This window comes from Passer domesticus, chromosome 4 (assembly GCF_036417665.1).
Source record: "Passer domesticus isolate bPasDom1 chromosome 4, bPasDom1.hap1, whole genome shotgun sequence".
In the NCBI taxonomy this organism is placed as follows: domain Eukaryota; kingdom Metazoa; phylum Chordata; class Aves; order Passeriformes; family Passeridae; genus Passer; species Passer domesticus.
In genome coordinates this window covers 74,691,004-74,709,593 of record NC_087477.1, presented here as the reverse complement: position 1 = coordinate 74,709,593, position 18,590 = coordinate 74,691,004, and the positions used below count along the sequence as shown (strand labels likewise).

The following is an 18,590-nucleotide window of genomic DNA, read 5'->3' as shown; positions in this document are numbered from 1 at the left end:
CCATGAGAAGAAGCAAGGGCACACTCCTTGGTTTAGTTTTAGCCAAATAATGCCTGGATCAGAGTAGCATGCTAAGGCTGGAATATAAACTGAACCTTGGTGGGTGGAGAGTGATTGGAGCAGAGTAGTGTGTGATAAACAGCAGGGAGCCAACGTGAAGGGGAAACAGCTGGGAGAGACCAGGAGTCAATGAGGAACAAAAAAGCAATTTCAGTGCAGACTTCTGGTGAAGGCAGCAAGGGGAGATGCTGGGTCCTGGCTGGAGGGGCACACCTGGAGGTGAGAGGGGTGGATGACCCTTCTGGCTGTCCCTGAGATGACCAGAGAACAAGACTGGACCAAGAGGGATTGGTGCCTTAAGCTTTAGCTTTCGTGTTTTCCAGATTCTGTACTGCATTAGTATATAACTCTGAACTTCATATAAAGTGTTAGCAAGTTCTCCTCACAGTTTAGTCAGACAAAACAATCATTTTCCAGCGAGAACCCAGGACACCATTGGAGCTTCAGCCCCAAAAAGTACAAACAGCGAACTGAAGAGAGCAACCTGGGAGGATGGCACTTCATAACCTGAAGCTGTAATTGGACTATTAATCCCAATATGTAAGTGGACCAAAACTTATAAAAATGTGAAAATTCATGACCTGGGGTCCACCTTGGGTGTAGCCACAGCTGAGCTCTTGTACTGCCCAAGGTGTATCCTTTGAAGGCCTTTTAATAAATACCTACTTTATTCCTTTAACACTGGGCAGCCTCTGGAGGCATCAGGATCACAGGAGCCCAGATACTGCAAACCTGTGTGATAAAAGGGGCAATGTTAGACCTGCATATTGCAATAAACCTGTCTACATTGAGATGATTCCTCCTCCTGCCTCTCACAAGAGTTGATGCTTAAGTTCCCAGTCCTGTCTTTGTCTTGGAGATGCTATCCAGTGTTGTGGTGGCTGAAGAATTTGTGTGGATCATCTGCACAAAGGCAGAAGTTATCCTTTTGGGGCAAGGATTTGGAAACACAGCCCACAGAGGACTTCATAGGCCCATCAGTAACTCTCAGGGAAACTTAGCTCTCCCAAAAGAGTTTGAGCATGGCATTGGGAATAAAGTGTAGTTCACTCAGAACATGTATATGCTTCCAATGTCAGGACATGGATGCTATGGGATGAGTGATGCTGCTGTCAGCCCATCCCAGAAATGGCATCTCCCTGTTTTATGATCTCAACTTCCATCAGCAACCACTGAAGCAGATATGCTTGTTTTCTATCACATCATGAGGGTGCTGGTGAATTTGGTTTTACTTACGTTTTGGCAGGTCTCAGATGGGACAGGCTTTTAAGGATACTTTTAAGAGTACTGTCTGAACTTTATAGATTGCAACACTTTTCTTGAATTTCCATTCCTGAGGCTGCTTTGCAGTAATACCCAAAACACCATTTACATTTTCGTATTTAAATCTTTTATGAACTGATATGAAAACCTCCAGTGCCCTAAATATTTTATCTAATTTTTTTTTTTTTTTTAATCTTTAAATTTTCCTCTGAGGGGCTCAAGAGCTGAGTGAACCTTTTTAGGGGAAAGGGCTGCAGCTGGGGGTAGGCTTGGGTCCCCAAGCAGAAATGCAAGGTAGGCAGGAGCTTTTCTGGCTTTCTCCATTTGGCAGACATATTTAGATTTTAATGCTTTTTATGTGGAAAACCTGTGGTGATTAAAGTGCAGAGCAGCGGGGGCTAATCCCATCGCTGTTCCCCGGGAGCTGGAGGGCAGCGATGACAAGGGGCTGCTCCAGCCTTCCCCGGTCCATGCCAGCCCTGGCAGGGAGTCAGGGACAGGGTGCGGGATGCACACAGCCGGGAGGTGGATGCAGCAGGCTGCCAAGCCAGCAGCAGGCGGTGAGCAGCGAGGCCGGGCTTCTGGCAGCGAATTGCCGGCAACTTGCGCTGCAGCTGCCCTGAGCTGGCTGGAAAAGGGCCCGCAGGCTCTTCTGTCGGGAAGAGCAGCGAGCTGGAAGCCGCCTGGGGAAGGCAGCGCCGGGCCGGCTCCCTCTGCCCGCACCTGGGCTGGCCCCTCGCTGGGGGATCCGTCATCCATAACCTGCTCTCCATCCATAACCTGCTCTCCACCCATAACCTGCTCTCCACCCATAACCTGCTCTCCACCCATAACCTGCTCTCCATCCATAACCTGCTCTCCATCCATAACCTGCTCTCCACCCATAACCTGCTCTCCACCCATAACCTGCCCTCCATCCATAACCTGCTCTCCATCCATAACCTGCCCTCCATCCATAACCTGCTCTCCACCCATAACCTGCTCTCCATCCATAACCTGCTCTCCATCCATAACCTGCTCTCCACCCATAACCTGCCCTCCATCCATAACCTGCTCTCCATCCATAACCTGCTCTCCATCCATAACCTGCTCTCCACCCATAACCTGCTCTCCATCCATAACCTGCTCTCCAACCAGCGTTCATGTGAATGCCGCTGCCCCCGGCGCTGCAGCGAGCACGGGGGGACAGCAGCAGCGCTCCCTTTCCTGGGGGACAGCAGCAGGGATCCCCTTGCCGGGCACAGCCACGCTGTGAGCTGCAGCAGCAGCAGCAGCAGCAGGCGATGGAAGCGCTGCCGTCATCTGTCCGTGACACGGCTTCTTCCCCCTGCCCTGCTGAGTCACGGCAGCGGCACAAGGCACGCTTGTGCACAACAGCGATTGTTTTCCCTCTTCTGTGACATATCTCAAATCCGAACTGGATTAACTCACGGTTTGTGTCTGAAGCGAAGTGTTTAGGACAGGGTCTCAGAGGAATTTGCTTCTGGGAGAGCAATGTTTGCGTAGCACTGTGGCAGCAGTTTTTCATGAATTAGGCACTTTTCAGCATGTAACTTGCTCAAATGTGCTAAAAACCAAACCAGGCAGGAGCACTTATTGGCTAACCCCAGTAAGTAAGCAGGGCCAAAATAATTTTTTTTCAAGTGGGATTTGGGAAACCATTCATTGGGAAACCATTCATTGGGAACTGATTTTCCTTGTAATATGATTTGTTGCTTGCTTGCCAGAAAAGGAGTATGTCTGATACTATATTCTGCAGAGTTGTTCCATATGCTAAGGACCTGCAAATTATTTTGTAAGAGTGAGGAAATCTAGGAAATTCTCTGTTTGTTAAATTGGGAATATGACACATGTAGAACTGATGAACTTTGCTTTCAATATTATATAACTAAATTTTTAATAATTTGGCCTGTCTTTTCCGGTATGCTTTAAAATTTAGGAACATGTGTGACTCAAAGTCCATCTAGTTTGGCATCTTGCCTGCATAATATTGTAAGTGCCAGACGTTTGGGCAGTGATTACTTGTACCTTCTGGACATAAGGGATTTTTTTCCCCCTCTCCAACATGCTAAACTAGAGTCTGTAACACAAGTGTCTGTTTCTGCTAAACTTAAAAAAAAAGTAATTAAAAATATTTCAGTATTGTAATTTTTAATCTAATTACTATGAACATACCAGTGTGTACCTGGTTTCTCCAAACAGGGAATTCTCTAGGTTCCCTGCAGTCCCTTCTTCTAAAGCCCCATGTAATTCCAGTTCTCCCCCTTGCCTGTTAATGCTTCCTGATCTGACCACAAAAACTGCTGAAGCCTCATTTCCCAGCTTGTCTGCATTCACCTCGCTGTCTCTCGCCATCCTCTCTCCAACTGAATGTCAGTGCAAAGCTGGCTTCCATGGTTACTACTAAAATAGGCAAAGCAGATATTTTTGGTCAGAATCTGCCAGTTCAGCAAGATCAAAACGCTTTTGGGAAATGTTCTGAATACAGTGAAATTTAAGCAGGACGTTTCCTGCAAAATGAAATAAAAAAAAAAAACCTCTCCACTCTCCAGCTTCCTGCAGCTCACCTGCACCTTCCTAGAGTACAATCCTCCTGGGTGCCCAGTGCCCTGCTCCACCATCAGGGAGACCTGTCACCCAGACAGCCCTGTGGCATGGCTTTTGTGTGGAAACCTTCATTTTTCTTGGTTTTGTCCTAAGTGTTGTCAAAATCTTCTCTGCCCCGTGTCAGCCATATTAGCCTTCCCTTCAGCCAGCCTCCTCCAGCACCCATTTCTGTTGTCAGAATTCTGTGCAGGTGTTATTTATTTTAGATGTACATAAAAGCTGTCCAGCCATGCTTTTGCTCAGTGATGTGTTGCTGTCACTTGTCCCTTCTGGTCTCTCCTGTTTGTTTCCCTTGTGGCATGTCCCAATTAAATTTCAGGCCCTCTGAGGAAAGGGACTGTGCTTTTTTATGTATCTCGAGACAGCTACTGTTTTTCCTCAGCCTGAATAATTTTTTTTTTGTTCTGTATTTGTAATAGACCCTCCTGCAGTTTGGATATCTCTGGGCTTCCTTTGCAAAAGGCGCTGTATTGTTAAAATTCCCTCACAGGCAGCAGGATGCACGAGCTGTGTCTGTGTGCAGCTCCACAACACTGACCTGGTGGCCCTGTGGTTTTCTGTCACTTCTGAGCCTTTACAAAGCCCCACGACCCCATCACCCAAGGAGACTGGCAGAGTGTAGGGACCTGGCTGGAGTTCCTAAGCCAGGCACCACTGCCTGCAGAGTGCTTCCCCACCTCTGGGTGAGCTCCTCGTTCCCAGCTCCTCCTGAGCACAGCAGCTTCATTCTTGGTTTCATGGAGCAGAAAAAAGGCAGCTTCTCCTCCTGATCATCTGTCCCAGCCTATCTTCTGTGGCCAAGCTTTTCAGAAGTATTGGAAGAATATTTTCTCTCCCACAGAGTATTTCTTCTCTCATAGAGGATCACAGTATCACAGAGGATCCTGAGTTGGAAGGGATCCACAAGGATGCACCCCAGGACATGGATGTCCCTCCTGTCTGATTGGACACTGTTGGCTCATATTCAGCTTTTGCCATTGACCAGGACTCCCAGGGCCCTTTTCACAGCTGCTGCTCCCCACTGTCTCATTCCCCAGCCTGTCTGTACTGGCATTGTATTTAATAATCTTTGCAAATTGCAGTAGGCAGCAGTCAGAGATACAAACCTCATAATTCTTTATAAGACTTTAGAAAGTGGGCCTTCTAGCCCAGTGGATAGCAAAATGTGGGGCAGGAGGCAGCCTCCCAACACATGCAACCTTTTTGAACTTACAAAATAGTATCCTCCTGCAAATGGTTTGCAAAAAATGCAAACTCCAAATGCTTTTAGACAAACACGTACACAGTCCTGCACCCTTTTAAGCAGAGTTATCAAGGTGTGTCTGCACTGAAATTCCCAGAGAATGAACACGTGCTCTGCAGTCACTATCCAGTTCCAAGATTTGTTATTACCCACAAGTGCTAAGCTCCTGGTGGGCCAGACCAGAGGATTGCAAAGAGCAGTGACCAGCCTGTGCTTTGGACAACCTTGCTTTTAACAGCTTGCCACAAACACAAAGGGTGAAAGCAGCTTTGGTTTATTGGTGGGTGGCTTTTTTTTTTTTTTTTTAAATGTAAGCAAGACATTGCAAAAAAGTCTACGGCGGTACCCATGTGTTGTAGAGTTTGACCTGTATCTTTGAGGGGTGATGCTCCTTCAGCAGGAAACTCCTGCTCCTGGTGTCACTGGTGTTTGTTGCCAATTGGCATCAAGACTCTCCTCTCTCCTGAACCAAAGCTAGTGTTCTTCCATTTCTAAAAATCCCTATAGGCAGTGACCTGTGTGTCAGCATCCCTGTAGACAGCTCCCATGGGGATTTCAGACACAGAAATACATTTAGGAGAAGTTGGAGAAATCTCTTGTGTTTTATAAATAAATAAAGAAATACATTCTGATTTGCTCAGAAATTTCTGCCTGACTTCTCCCACAGTCCCCATGAGCAGGACTGGACATGCTCTGCTATAATCCCGGTGTAATGGCTCAGTTTGTGGGCTGGGCTCTGGTGTTTGAGTGACTGGAGCCGTTATTCCCCTGCAGGCACGGGGGAAAACACCATTCCCTAGAACTTGGCTGAAGGAAGTTTTATTTGGCATGCATTAGCCCACCCTTGCAAAGCTGAAGGCTGTATACACAGTCGGTTAGCACAGATCACCTGAGGTTTAGTCAACAGATATGCAAGGATTAATGGAGTTGTCTAAACTCTGTGAGAGCAGCATTTATAGGGGAACTTCATTAGATCCACAGCTGCAAATTATAAGCCCTTCTACCCTGTTTGAGGTTTGTTATCTTTAGAGATCACCATGAAAGGTGGAACAGCTGTGAGAGCTATTATTCAAGCTGATATATAATGATTGCAAAAAAGGTAGGGTGTTTAGGCAGAGGATATGAAGAACAGATTTGCAAGAGGATCATTAAATTCATGTTCCTCTGAGCTGGTGTGCATTGAAAGGAAAGGTGCATGTGAGATACTCCAGCACAGTGAGGTGTTCACAAGAATATCTTCTGAACTTGTCACTGCCCATCAGAGGAGGGACCTGGGTGAGCAGGAGAGTGGAGGAGAACGGCTTTCCCCTACAGAGGGAAGTCATGTACAAAGGTGTACTCAGTAGCTCAGTTTTGTATATCAATGGTTTCCAAGTTTTAATATCCTTATTTTATTGTTGAGAACAGTTGCAGCTGCAGTTGCTTGCGTGGTGCTTGGTGCCAGGCTGGTCCTCAGTGTGGAGGAAGCTGGTGCTGGAGGACTGTGCCAGCAGGTGTTAGAGTGGAGAGCAGGAGGGGTGTCAGGTGTTCAGCCTGGCAGAGCTGCAGCTTGCCATGTCAGCAGTTATTCTGGGTTTATGACCAGCCAGTCTTTGAGGCAGATGACAAATCTTGACTGGCCTCTAACTGGAGAGGGGCAAGAAGTAGCTGAATGCTAATAGAGCTTCCCCTCCCAGTGACCTCACCCTGGGCAGGGACTGCTCTTGCTGACAGAGCTGCTCTTCCCCTAAATGATTTGCTGGTCCTGTCTTAGCTGTTTGTCCCAACTCAAGGACCAGGACAAAGGCTTAGTGATGCCTAGGGACTACACAGATCTGCAGAACACTAGCAGAGTCAGCCTGGAGAGGTGTATTTTCCCTCCCCTGGCTCTGGCAAAAACTGCAAGAATTATTTGGGGATAAAAAAACTTCTCTCGCTTTCAGACCCACGTAGGAAAACAGTCACTTTGTCAACCACATGGCACATGGGCTTTGGCAAGGCAGAGGAGGCAGTGTGGGGTCTCCATAATTATTATCAACAACTTTTTCAGAGGAGGGGGTAGAACCTGAGTCCTTGAAACTCAGATCCCTTCAGGTGCTGAGAGGAGGGGAATAAGGGAGGTATTATTAGAAAGCATTTATTTTATTTAACAGATGTTAAATAGCACTATACTGCTATATCAATCTGTCAAGTACCCTAATAGAAAACAGCATATAGAAAAGTTGAGATGTGAATTTCACAGGGAAACAATTGCCCCCCTTCTGCAGGATCCTGGGGTCTGGGGGCCAGTGTGGAGCACAAGGAGCAGCTGCACATATGCCAGGCACATGTGGATGGAGAGGGGAAGGAAAACTTGTGGACTATGACAGAAAAACTTGGTGCTGCTGGAAAGGTTTTCACCCACCCTGTCCTTGCTGTTGTACTTGAAACTGGATTAAAAATATCCTTAAAGCAGAGACCACACATATCTTTGGGTTTGACAAGTTGTGTGTATCATGCTATGGGTTTCAGCGGTGTTAATCGGCATTTTCACAACAGAGGTGGTTTAAAGTCTGAGGGAGAAAAACAAACCTCTAATGGATGATTAAAGGTTGAAAAGCAAGCCTGGCTTTACAACAGTGTGTGTTAGCTCCAAATCAGACCCACAGCCATGGTGTTTTCCTCCTGGACTCTGCACTGCTTCCTTAAACTTGTCCTGGTGATGCCCAGCCACTGGCAGTGACCACGGGCAGCCCAGGCTGGTATGGTTTTATGGAAAGAGCTGCCTGAAGCCCAAGGTTAAGTGACAGGAATTTCAAAACAAAACAATAAATTAATAAAATGAATGTGTCATCAGCTGATCCTCTTCTGACCACCATCTGTCCCCTGATCATGTGACGTCTCCCAGCTGGCCACCCAAGAGACAAACCATGCAAGATCATCATCACAACATATGCTGCTATTTACACATTTTTAAAGGTAATAGTTGCTAGGCTGTCATATTAGTAGTTAAAAGCAGTTATTTGGAAGCTAGGGGATTTTTTCTTTATTTCTCTCCTTTTTATTTTTTTCCCTTAGGAAGGCAGTGACTCAGCAGGTATATTTCTGACAGAGACATGTTCAGGGTTGGATCAGTGGAAGTTCCTATGTAAAGTACATGTAATTCTACGCCCTCATACCCCCACCTTGTTCTGTGGTATGCTGTTGTGCCTTTTGTAATATGCAGTAGAATAAATAAAATAGAAAGAAGGCAATGGTCCCACAAATGTCACTAGTGTACCTTTCAGGAACATTATGTGCTCTCTTTGCCATCTCCAGGATGCAAACCAAGCTCTGCATTTTTTAACTATTGTTAAGATCAAGGATGTGGTTATGAGAAGACTTACAATTTATAGGATACTTAAGCATTAAGGATTGAGGCACGGAACATTTCCTGGGGATTAACGACTGACTGGGTGAGCCTCAGGCCATTAACCCCTGCCTGCCATTAATCTTCAGGAAATGCCCTGCAGCCAGGTCGTTACTGCTGTTCTATGCTGAAACACAAAAATAATAATAAGAAAGGTCCGTGGATTATTTATTTATATTTTACATAACACAATTCTATTGGGACTGTAGGAAATGAACATCTCTCTATTTAGCTGGTCGTAAGCTGGAATTAATGCAGTTCCTGCATCTCACTCTTTTGTGGAAGATTATTGTCAGGCTGCAGGAGTGCAAGTGGGGCAGGATTTGGCCCACTGCTTCTATTGCAGTGTTTAATACAAGGAATATGCCCTGCTTCTCTGATAGAACTGCTGGCACAATTTAGCCCTATATAAAAACCAGCTCAAAATGCTTGTTTTACAGCAAAGCAATTTATTCACAGTTCTAAGCATCTCGCAGCCTTTTTTTAACTCGTTGAATAATCCTTTTAGGTTGCCCATAAAGCAGGTGAAATGCTTCTGCTGCAGTCCTAAGGCAGAACACAGGCTGCATAAATAGCATCTAAATTACTAGGAATACAAAATACACATACAGTAATACATACCTACAAAGGCAAATTCATACTGACAGGACTGCAGTGTGTGCTTATCAGCAGCAAAACATCTCGGGGAAAAAAAAAGTGGCTTTATATTGAAATTTTGTATATATTTCTCTCTATATAAACACTTAAATACTATTTTTTGCATGTTCTAAAGCCCAGATGCAGGCTCCTTTTTAATGAGCCTGCCTGCTTAAACATTTATTAGCTTAGAGATGTATAGTTTTCATAAAGCTGGCTGATTCTTTTTGCAGAATATCTTTGCAAAAAAAAAAAGCTTTTTTTTTTTTTTTTTTTTTTTTTTTTTTTTTTTTGTGTACATGGCCTCAGTCCTTGCAACCTCCTAGAGAGTCTGTCAAGGCACAACTTAAAAGCTCGTTCAGGCGACCATGACCCCCTGCTAGCAGATTGTCTGCCTAAAAGGTAAGGGAAAGCTAAAAAAGAAGTAGAAACTTAAAAGTAGCTTCTCAAAGGCTGCATAGATCTTTTTTTTTTTGTTAAACCTAAAGTGTTTAAAAGCTTTAATATTGATGGCCTGTCAACTTTGTCCTGATTCTTTGGCTTTCAGTTAAAAGGTTTTTGTTGTTGTAGCTTATGCAGTTGCTCTGTTGCTATGGAAACGTGACATCAAAATGACGTTTCTCTGTTTAAAAGCTTTTAACTAAATTCCTGCCTGTCAGATGTAGGCCCCATTTTGTGCACTCAAGCTTCAAGCTGTTGCAAAAAGGTTTCATATGTTCTGTTGTCATTCAAATTCTTTATCCACATATGCATGTCTTGCACTACAAAAAACCTAAACTAAAAACTCAATCTATATTAAGTGTCCTCTTTTAAAACCCTTTTAGGTCAGTCAGCAATGGCTGCAGCAGAAATTCCCAGTTACATTGTCTCTTCTCAGACTGAGAAACACAGGAGGGCCAGAAACTGGACTGATGCAGAAATGAGAGGTTTAATGCTGGTTTGGGAAGAATTTTTTGATGAGCTGAAACAAACTAAAAGGAATGCCAAAGTTTATGAGAAAATGGCTAACAAACTCTTTGAAATGACTGGAGAAATTCGCCACGGAGAGGAAATAAAGATAAAAATTACAAATATGACATTCCAGTACAGGTAAGCTTCAGTTAATTCTTTTTATTTTAAGAGATTTTAGCAGGAACGGCGCAGTGATTTTTGCCTTTCAGAAAGAAGTCTCCTAGAGGAAATCTGTCGATAAAAGATTAAAGATTGTTCATATCGCTTTTAAAATTCTCTCTTGCCAATGCTGTTACGTCATTGTTAATTTGTCCCCCCCATTTCGTGTCAAACTCTGGGACAACTTTGTTTCTTTAAAATTAGCTGGCACTGTTATGATGCAGAGGGATGGAAATGTATTTAATGGGGAAAAGAGATTTTTTTTTTTCTCTTTGCTGAGGGGACTGATTGTGTTAGCTTGGCAGCCAATTCCTTGCAGTGAAACTCCTGCAGTTTCAAGTGGCCACTGAGGATCGGAATTGCAAGGCAAAGTTAAAAAAAAAGAAAAAAAAGGAGAAAACTAGAACAGAATAATGTTTGGGGGGGGCTGATGCTCCTCAATTTTGGTCTCGTGAGTTGAAGGGTTACACTTCACGGGGCCAAGAATAATTGAATGTCTTATTACTGAGTGACACACATTGCTATAATTATAAGCAGCAGCAGTGAAAGAACTATTATATCTGCAGAGAGAATCAATGTGCACCGTCAATACTGCTCCAGAGGAGTCGGGGGGAGGGCGGAGGTGTCTATGAGGGGATGATAAAGAACAGGCAAGCAGTCAGGAGGGGAAGTTGGCTTCAGAAAATGTGAGGCATTTGTGCATTTGTTGTTTGCAGGGAGAAAAATAATTAGAACTTAACAGAAATGTTTCCATTTTTTTCTCCTCTTTCTTTTCTTTTCTTTTTTTTTTTTTTTTTTTTAATTCTTATCTCTGTGAAGCACAAACTGCCTCATACTGGAAATCCTGAGTGGTGATTTGAGCTAGGTGCTTGTAATGCAAGAAAATCAAATATGTGACTCTTTTATTTAATCTCTCCTCAAAGCTGATATTAATAATAAAAAAGGTTATTACAGCAGGCAACCATGTTAAAACTGCTCGCTTTTCTGTAAGGCACCCTCACTGTATTTAATGCAGAGACTGCTCATCAAATAGGAAAACTAGGGAAAATCCTGTAAACCCCTTAACTTTGAATGTCCTTCTACATGTCTATGATCCACAAGCATAATGTTTAACATCATTTGCCATAATATCAAACCTGATGTTTTGTGGTAAATCCTAACGTCTCCAAAATGTTTTACCAACCCTGCTGTAATCCCTGCAGTTTCCTTCACCCAGACTGTAGATGAGAAAGCTGGAAGTAAGGCAAATTTTTGTCCAGCATCACCCAGCAATTCCCACTCAGATGCAGATTTAGGAGTTGCAGGCTACCAGGCTTTTGCTTAGTCTGCTAAATCTGCAGTCCTCCCTGCTGGGAATTGCATCTCATGGCACTGAGATTTCACAGGTGTCTGTGGCAGCAACACTGCACCATAGTTAAGTGCCGTCATTGCCAAGTGGAATAGGTTATTTCTGTCAGCCTTTGTTCTAAATTTACAGTGTTGTCATCCATCAGAGAGTCTCATTTTTTCCCCTAATTAATGTTTTTACTTTAAAGTTGCACTGGGGGAAGGGAAGAAATAAAATCACTCGCATGCATGCACTGTGTGTGTGAGAGAAACCACACTTTTAAGAAATATCTTTCTATTTCTGTGAACTTCTAAGATTGCTTCTGTTGCATGTTGTCAATCTGCTTTTCTATTTTGCAGTGCATGGCAGCTCCCTGCTTATTGATTGAGATGCTAATTTAGGAGAGTTAAAAACTGCCTTGTGCTGTCACAGAGCTGTTTCATTTTGTGCTCCGGAATATAAAATGCATCTCCTTATTGTTTGCTCACATGCCTGCGTGCTTTGCTGTCAAGGTGAGGTGGTATGGAGAACAGGGGCAAGCAGAAGCTGTTACTCACAATTTCTAGTTTTCTGGGTACTTTTTGGTGGTATGTGAGGATAGGGAAGGTGGTGGTGAAACTGTAAATGATGTGAATGGCCACCGACTGCTGGCTTTGCTGTGAGGCAGCTGAGTTTTAATTTGTGTTTGGATGCCTGCAGGACCCTTGAGGAAGGTGCTTTACATCACTGCATTTCTGAGCATCATTGCTGCCCTGTGGCACAAACTGGAAAAGAAGATCCTGAGAGTTGGAAATGCTCTGTTTTGAGATAATACTTTGTAAAGATTACGTTGGGTTAGTGAGAGTGGTTTGGGAGAACGGAGTACCAGTAGCAGGAGTGAGGAGGGGTGTTCTGCACCTAGGAGCTTATTTCTGCACCCACTTCAGGATCCTGTAGTTCTTTAGGCAACTCTGAACAGTGCGGCAGAGGTGGAGTGGCTTCTACTCTTCCTTTATCAGAAATAAACTGCATAAAAATATTTAATCAGATCATATTATCTACCTAATTGTCAAAATTTCATAAAGGAACATAAAACCCCTGTCCTACAAATTATTACACATACATATATGGATGAATACATATATGTGTATTTTTTCCAAAAAAGGAAAAAGCAATACTTGACTATTTCTAGTAGTCTCTTTAACCAAGTTCAGTTTTAAAAGTGCTGTCACTGGTGTGTCTTATCCTGGGACATCTGTTGAAATAGATATTGATGATCTGAGTCATATAGGGTACTGAAACAGAAAGCAGAGAACATGTTCATAATGGTGCTCTCCAATTGGAGGATCCCATGGCATTCTAAGAGGCAGTTCAGTAAATATTGTTTTCTTTCTTCTGCTTAGTGCAAGCCATTCATTATGAGTAGAAGGTGTCCAAGTCAGGCAAACACATGCATAAGTAGGGAAGGAGTGTTTCTTGGCCAATTATTGCAGTTTCTGCAGCAAGTGCAGCCTGCATGGGTGTGTACAGTGGCAGGGGGCTCAGAAAGGGCTCCCACCCCAGGTATTCACCCTGGTTCTGGCTGTGTTTGGATCCCCTGTGGGATCTTGTGCTGCCAGGTAAAGTTACCTCAGGTGTAGCTCAGTGTGCATGAGCATCACACACATAAGCAATTTTAGGATGTTTATATCCCATTCCTCCACATCTGAGGTGAAAACATTATTCAGGGTGTTAAAATACCAAACAGAAATCTATTTTATCTCATTATTTCCTCCTTGAATTCTTGTGTTTATTTCTGCCTGCCCTATATTTCAGCAAGGTGATAAGAGAATGAGAAGATGTTTAGAGAACAGTTAGGCTGAGATGTGGAAAGCTTTCTTTATTAAGAGAAGTGTAAAAAAAAAAAGTTTGTGAATGCTAAAGGAGTTTCAGAGGTGCATACAAATATGCACTATTTTTCAGAATGTAAAGCAGATGATTTTTTTTTGCCATAATACAAGAAATTATTTATAAGAATTGCAAGGCAAGAAATGCAAAACTAGTTAAAGTCATATAAATTTGTATTGCACTGCATAATTAGCACATGGAACTAATTGCCTCTGAAAATCATTGACACCAACAGAGCAGCAGGTTGTTTTAGTATTATTATTATTTTTACTAAAGATTAGATTTATTAAATTAAAAAAACAGATGTTGTTTGTCTTCCAATTAGGTAGAGTTATGAAAGACAGCGGGTTTCAGGATGTTACTGGCTGTTGATGGAAAAATAATCATGTGTTTTTATGGGTGAATGTGCCCTCAAAAGCTGTCTGTCAAAATCATTCTTGAAGTATTCAGCACTGACCTTTGTCAGAAGAGAGTGAGACAATGGACTGAGCTGCCAGTGATTCCTGTATTCCTCTGCATTACTGTAGTCCAAGTGCATTTGGAGGAAACTAATCAGGGAAAAATATACCGTGACCTGAAGTAATTCTTACTGGAGTCTCGGTATATTAAGGAACCATTTCATCCACCGTGGAAATTGACTGGGTGGAAAATTCTGCACAACGCCATAGGTGGAAGGAAAATTCTTTCTGCAGGTGTATTTGAGTAAAGTTCTGCTTTTAGGGATTGCTGTAAAATCTGAAATATCTGCTGTGGATAGATCAGCCACCAGGTTTTTAATGTTCTGCTTCAAAGATACCTGTGTGCTGAGCTGCATGAACCTCCCCATTTATCCATCCTGGAAGAAGGAAGGGCTGAGTCAAGCTTCCTGGAATTCAAAGTTAAGCTTTCACATGTGCTGCTCATCAAAAGTTTTCCTGAGATTAGTGTGCCAGCTCTTGAGGTTTAGCATCCCTTAGAGTCTGTGCCCAGTTCTTTGTGTTGTGCAGCCTACTTGGGGCTATCAGCTCATGTGAACCTGTAATTATTCCTTCTAAAAGAAAGCCCTGTCCTGTCACTGCTAATGTGCTGATCCCACTGTGTCACAGTGCTCTGTGACTGCTGTTATAACATTGCCACTGCCACAATACTTATTAAAAAAAGGAAGCAGGGTATGCACAGCTTGCACAGTGGTCCACAGTTTTGACTGATCCCTTCTGATGTTTAAAAATAAGAACTGTGTGAATGCAAATTTATTATTTTCAAAAACATCACCCTCCCCAAAGCCTAGAAAACAGGATGCAGCTGTTGCTCTTTGATTTGAATCACAGTCAATTAATGTTAATGATTGGTAAATTTGAATCAGTCTCATGATTTGAATGAAAGAGTAGTGTAATTTTTTATTTTCATGTGTACATGATAGCAATTAAACATTTTTGCTTGTGTAATCCATTGCTATACTCCATGACATTATGCAACTGGCAAATTTGACCTCTGTTACAGCAAATGATAAAATATGAGTGCAGCCAAATTGCTGCAAAAAGTTGAATACTTTACTATCTTTGTCTTTAATTTCAATAATTTAGGGCAGATGCACAACTTAGTATTGTACTTTCATCATCCTTCTTTTCCTCACCATTCATTGGTTCCAAAGCAGTTGCTATTTATTATTTATTTTGAAAGCTTTTCCTAGAAACCCCAGGAGATGGATCTTGTATCCATTCCTTAAGGCAAGTAGTAATATCAAATGCTGCAATAATAATAAAAAAGCAATTCTGCTTTGAGCAAAGTCTAAAAAAATGAAGCAAATTATAGATTGCTTGCTTTTTGTTGACTAAATAATGATGATTTTCAAAAAAACCAAAACCTCTTTAGAATATAATATTGTGATAGTTTTTTTTTTAAGAAGGTAGATTAATAGGCACAGAGAATAAAGTTTGAAAAAAGGTCAATGGCAACACAAATGACTCAACAGTTGTCTCAGTCTATTCAGTGGAGCATTTTGGCAGTGGGATCTCAAAGTCCATTAATTTATTCACTTCTCTGGAATAAGACAAGCAATCACCTTTCAAATTAACTCAGTTGGCATGCTTTGGATATTTGTCCACTGGAAATCTGACTTTGATCCCTGAATTTTTGGAGAGAGTTCTCAGTTGCCTCTGCTCTCAGCTGGATTTTAATAGAGCCTCATGAAACAGCAACAGCTCCAGATAAACTCAGTGTGAATTTATTTCACAAGCTCTGCTGACTTTCTCACTTACCTTTGTTTCTTACCTCATTTTTCCTGCATGGCTTGCTCCCTCAGGCAGTGCCCAATTGCAAAGTGTTAATATTTGGCTCATCTTGCTCTCTCATTTCTGGACTGTTGCATTCCAGCCTTCCTATTGTCCTGTTTCTTTTAACATCCTCATATTTCATTAAAAAAATAAAACTCCAGTTCTATCTCTTGGATGTAGCTAAGGTTGCTGTGATGAGTTATGCTAATGACCGAGAGCAGTAAATTAATCTCTGCTGTAGACTCCAGTTTTTCCAGGCTTACATTTACCTCAATGCAGGCAAAAGCTCTCAGCTGTCTAACTAGGTTTCCTGGACTTCTGGCAGTTGTAGAAAAAATATTTAAAAGTCAGTAAATCCCAGAACTCGATATTAGTATTACAAAGGTAGCTATTTGGTTTGTTTTTACCAGAAAACTAAACCATCAACACTATTGCAGTGAATGTTCTCCCTATTTACCTCCACCTGCAGCATTTCTCCTCTTCTTCCAAAGGACTGACACTCCCTTTCCCCTTATCTTCTCATCTCTTTCCCTGTTTCATCCTTTTTTTTCTGTGTGTGTGAGCCAGACTCCATACAGGTAGATGATTGCTGCTGGTGCTGCTTTTAAGCTAACACAGTTCTCTTGTCTACCTCCTGGTAGTGATCCCTTTTATTTAGCTCAGAGCTATGGTAAGCAGTCAGAAGTAGAATTAGTATCCATTCAGTGCATTGAGAGCCAGAGAAGTACCTGCATTTATATAACTGTAACTCTACAGCTCTGTGAGCAGACAACAAACATCAGCTCTTCCTTCCACATTGTCATAGTTCCGTAAGAAAAGGGGGTCTGGGTACACAGCTGAGCTCAAGCACCAACAAAAAGGTACCAACCTACAGGCAAAATATTTACTCTTGGAAACTTTCCGTGGAATCATAGAATGGTTCAGGTTGGAAGGGACCTTTAAAGACCATCTCTTTCCAACCCCCTCCCATGGGCAGGGACACCTTCACTAAACCAGATTGCTCAAAGCCCCATCCAAACTTCCAGGATGCAGCATCCACAGCTTCCCAGGGCAACCTGTTTCAGTGGCACACCACTCTGGTTAAAATTTCTTCCACATATCTAGTGTGAATCTATAATAAGGTCTTCCCACAGCCTTCTCTTCTCCAGACTGAGCAATCCTGTCTCTCTCAGCCTGTCTCTGTGGCAGAGATGCTCTGAGTATTTTTGTAGCCCTCTAGGTGGGGTCCCAGGAGAGCAGAGGAGCAGAATTCCCTCCCTCAACCTGCTGGCCATGCTGCTTTTGCTGCAGCCCAGGATAATGGTTGGCTTTGTGGGCTACAAGCACATTGCCAGCTCATGTCCAGCCTCTCATTGACCTGCATCCCCAGCTCCTTCCCTGTGGGACTGCACTCAATGCCTTCATCCCCCAGACTGTAGTTATACCTGGGTTGCCCCAGAATCACCACAGGGTGATTTAATGGAAGCAGATGCAAGTAATGAGGCTGAGGGTAGTTGGTGTCTGTATTTCAGCCTTCACTGCCCAGTCAGATGTGCCTGGAGCAGAGTTATCAGAAATACCAGCAGTAGGAAAGGACTGAGTCAGGAATCATCTCTGAAACTTTGTGAAGATTGAGGGAGGTCTCTAGGGACCAGAAAAAGGCTGTTGAATCTTCGGAAAGGCAGGAACAGGAATGAAGAGCTCTTCCCTTCAACTCCTTAGAAGATCACTGAGCAAGAAGTTTTGGAAGCAATTTCCAGTCACGGAAAGGAGAAGGTGGTGACTGGGAATAGCCAGAACAGATTTACCAGCACTGAATCACTTCTGACAGACCTGCTTGCTTTCTTTTTTAGAAGACTAGATCTGTGGGTGAGGGTAGGGCAAAGAATTGCCTAGCTCACAGTACAAACCCTTTTTACTCAGTCTCCAAGAACATCCTTCTATCCAAGCTGGGATGTTACACTGCAGCTGGAAGGACTACAAGCTGGCTGGAAAACTCTCTGGATCTCTGGGCACAGAGTGGTTGTTAATGGTTTGTATTCTGCCTAGAAGCTCATTCCCAGTGGAGGACTGCAGCTGTTTTTCACTGGGACGTGTCCTGTTTAAAATCAACACTCCAAAGGCAAAGGTGGAGTGCGTGCTCACTGGTTTGCAGATGGTGCCAAACTGGGGCAGCAGTCCCTGCAGGGCAGGACTGGCGCTCAGAGGGACCTGGACAGGTTGAGAAATGGGCTGACAGGGACCCCATCAAATTCAACAAGGACAAATGCAAAGTCCTCCTCCTGGGATGGCCAAATGCTGGAGCAGGAGGGGACGGCCTGGCAGGGCAGCAGGGGACCCAGGGCTCCTGGCTGACACTGGGCTCAGTACGAGCCTGTTCCCAGAGCAGCAGCAGAGTATCAGCTCTAAGCTTGTCCTGCCCTTTTTGACCAATGCTTTGCAGTCCTAAGGCCTCAAACGATGTCCCATGATGTCTCAATGCAGCCTCTGGACTTGGCAGTGGCCCAGCTGAGATGTGGTCACCCCTGGCTTTTGCTACCTCACCCCTGAGGATGCCTGACCATGGTGAATGCACTGCATAATTGCAGCTCAGTTTTAAACTTCATAGCTTGAACACATTGAGAATTTCAACACAGGCAAACAAATATGGCATGTAGGCTTGGCTACTAGCTTATAGTGGCATAATTGATCTGTTTTTCATGCAAATTGCCTCAACAATTGAACTAAAAATAATCAATATTAATTGATAGTTGTTGTCAGGCCTGTGTTTAGCTATTTTCTGTCTGTGCTGGATGGGTAGGCTGTGCTCAATATTCTCTGACTATGAAATCGCAGCCGTAGGTTGTGAAATATGTATGAAATTAAAATTTTGAATGCATA

General features: G+C 43.3%; 1 protein-coding gene across 1 annotated transcript in view; it reads left to right on the top strand.

Moving 5' to 3' along the window:
* The window catches only part of MSANTD1 (Myb/SANT DNA binding domain containing 1), a 45,495-nt gene that overhangs the window by 15,405 nt on the left and 11,500 nt on the right, over positions 1-18,590 (top strand). The window contains exon 3 of the mRNA XM_064418814.1: positions 10,001-10,265. Within this exon, the coding sequence (XP_064274884.1) occupies positions 10,001-10,265 (265 nt within the window). The remainder of the gene's footprint in view (positions 1-10,000; positions 10,266-18,590) is intronic.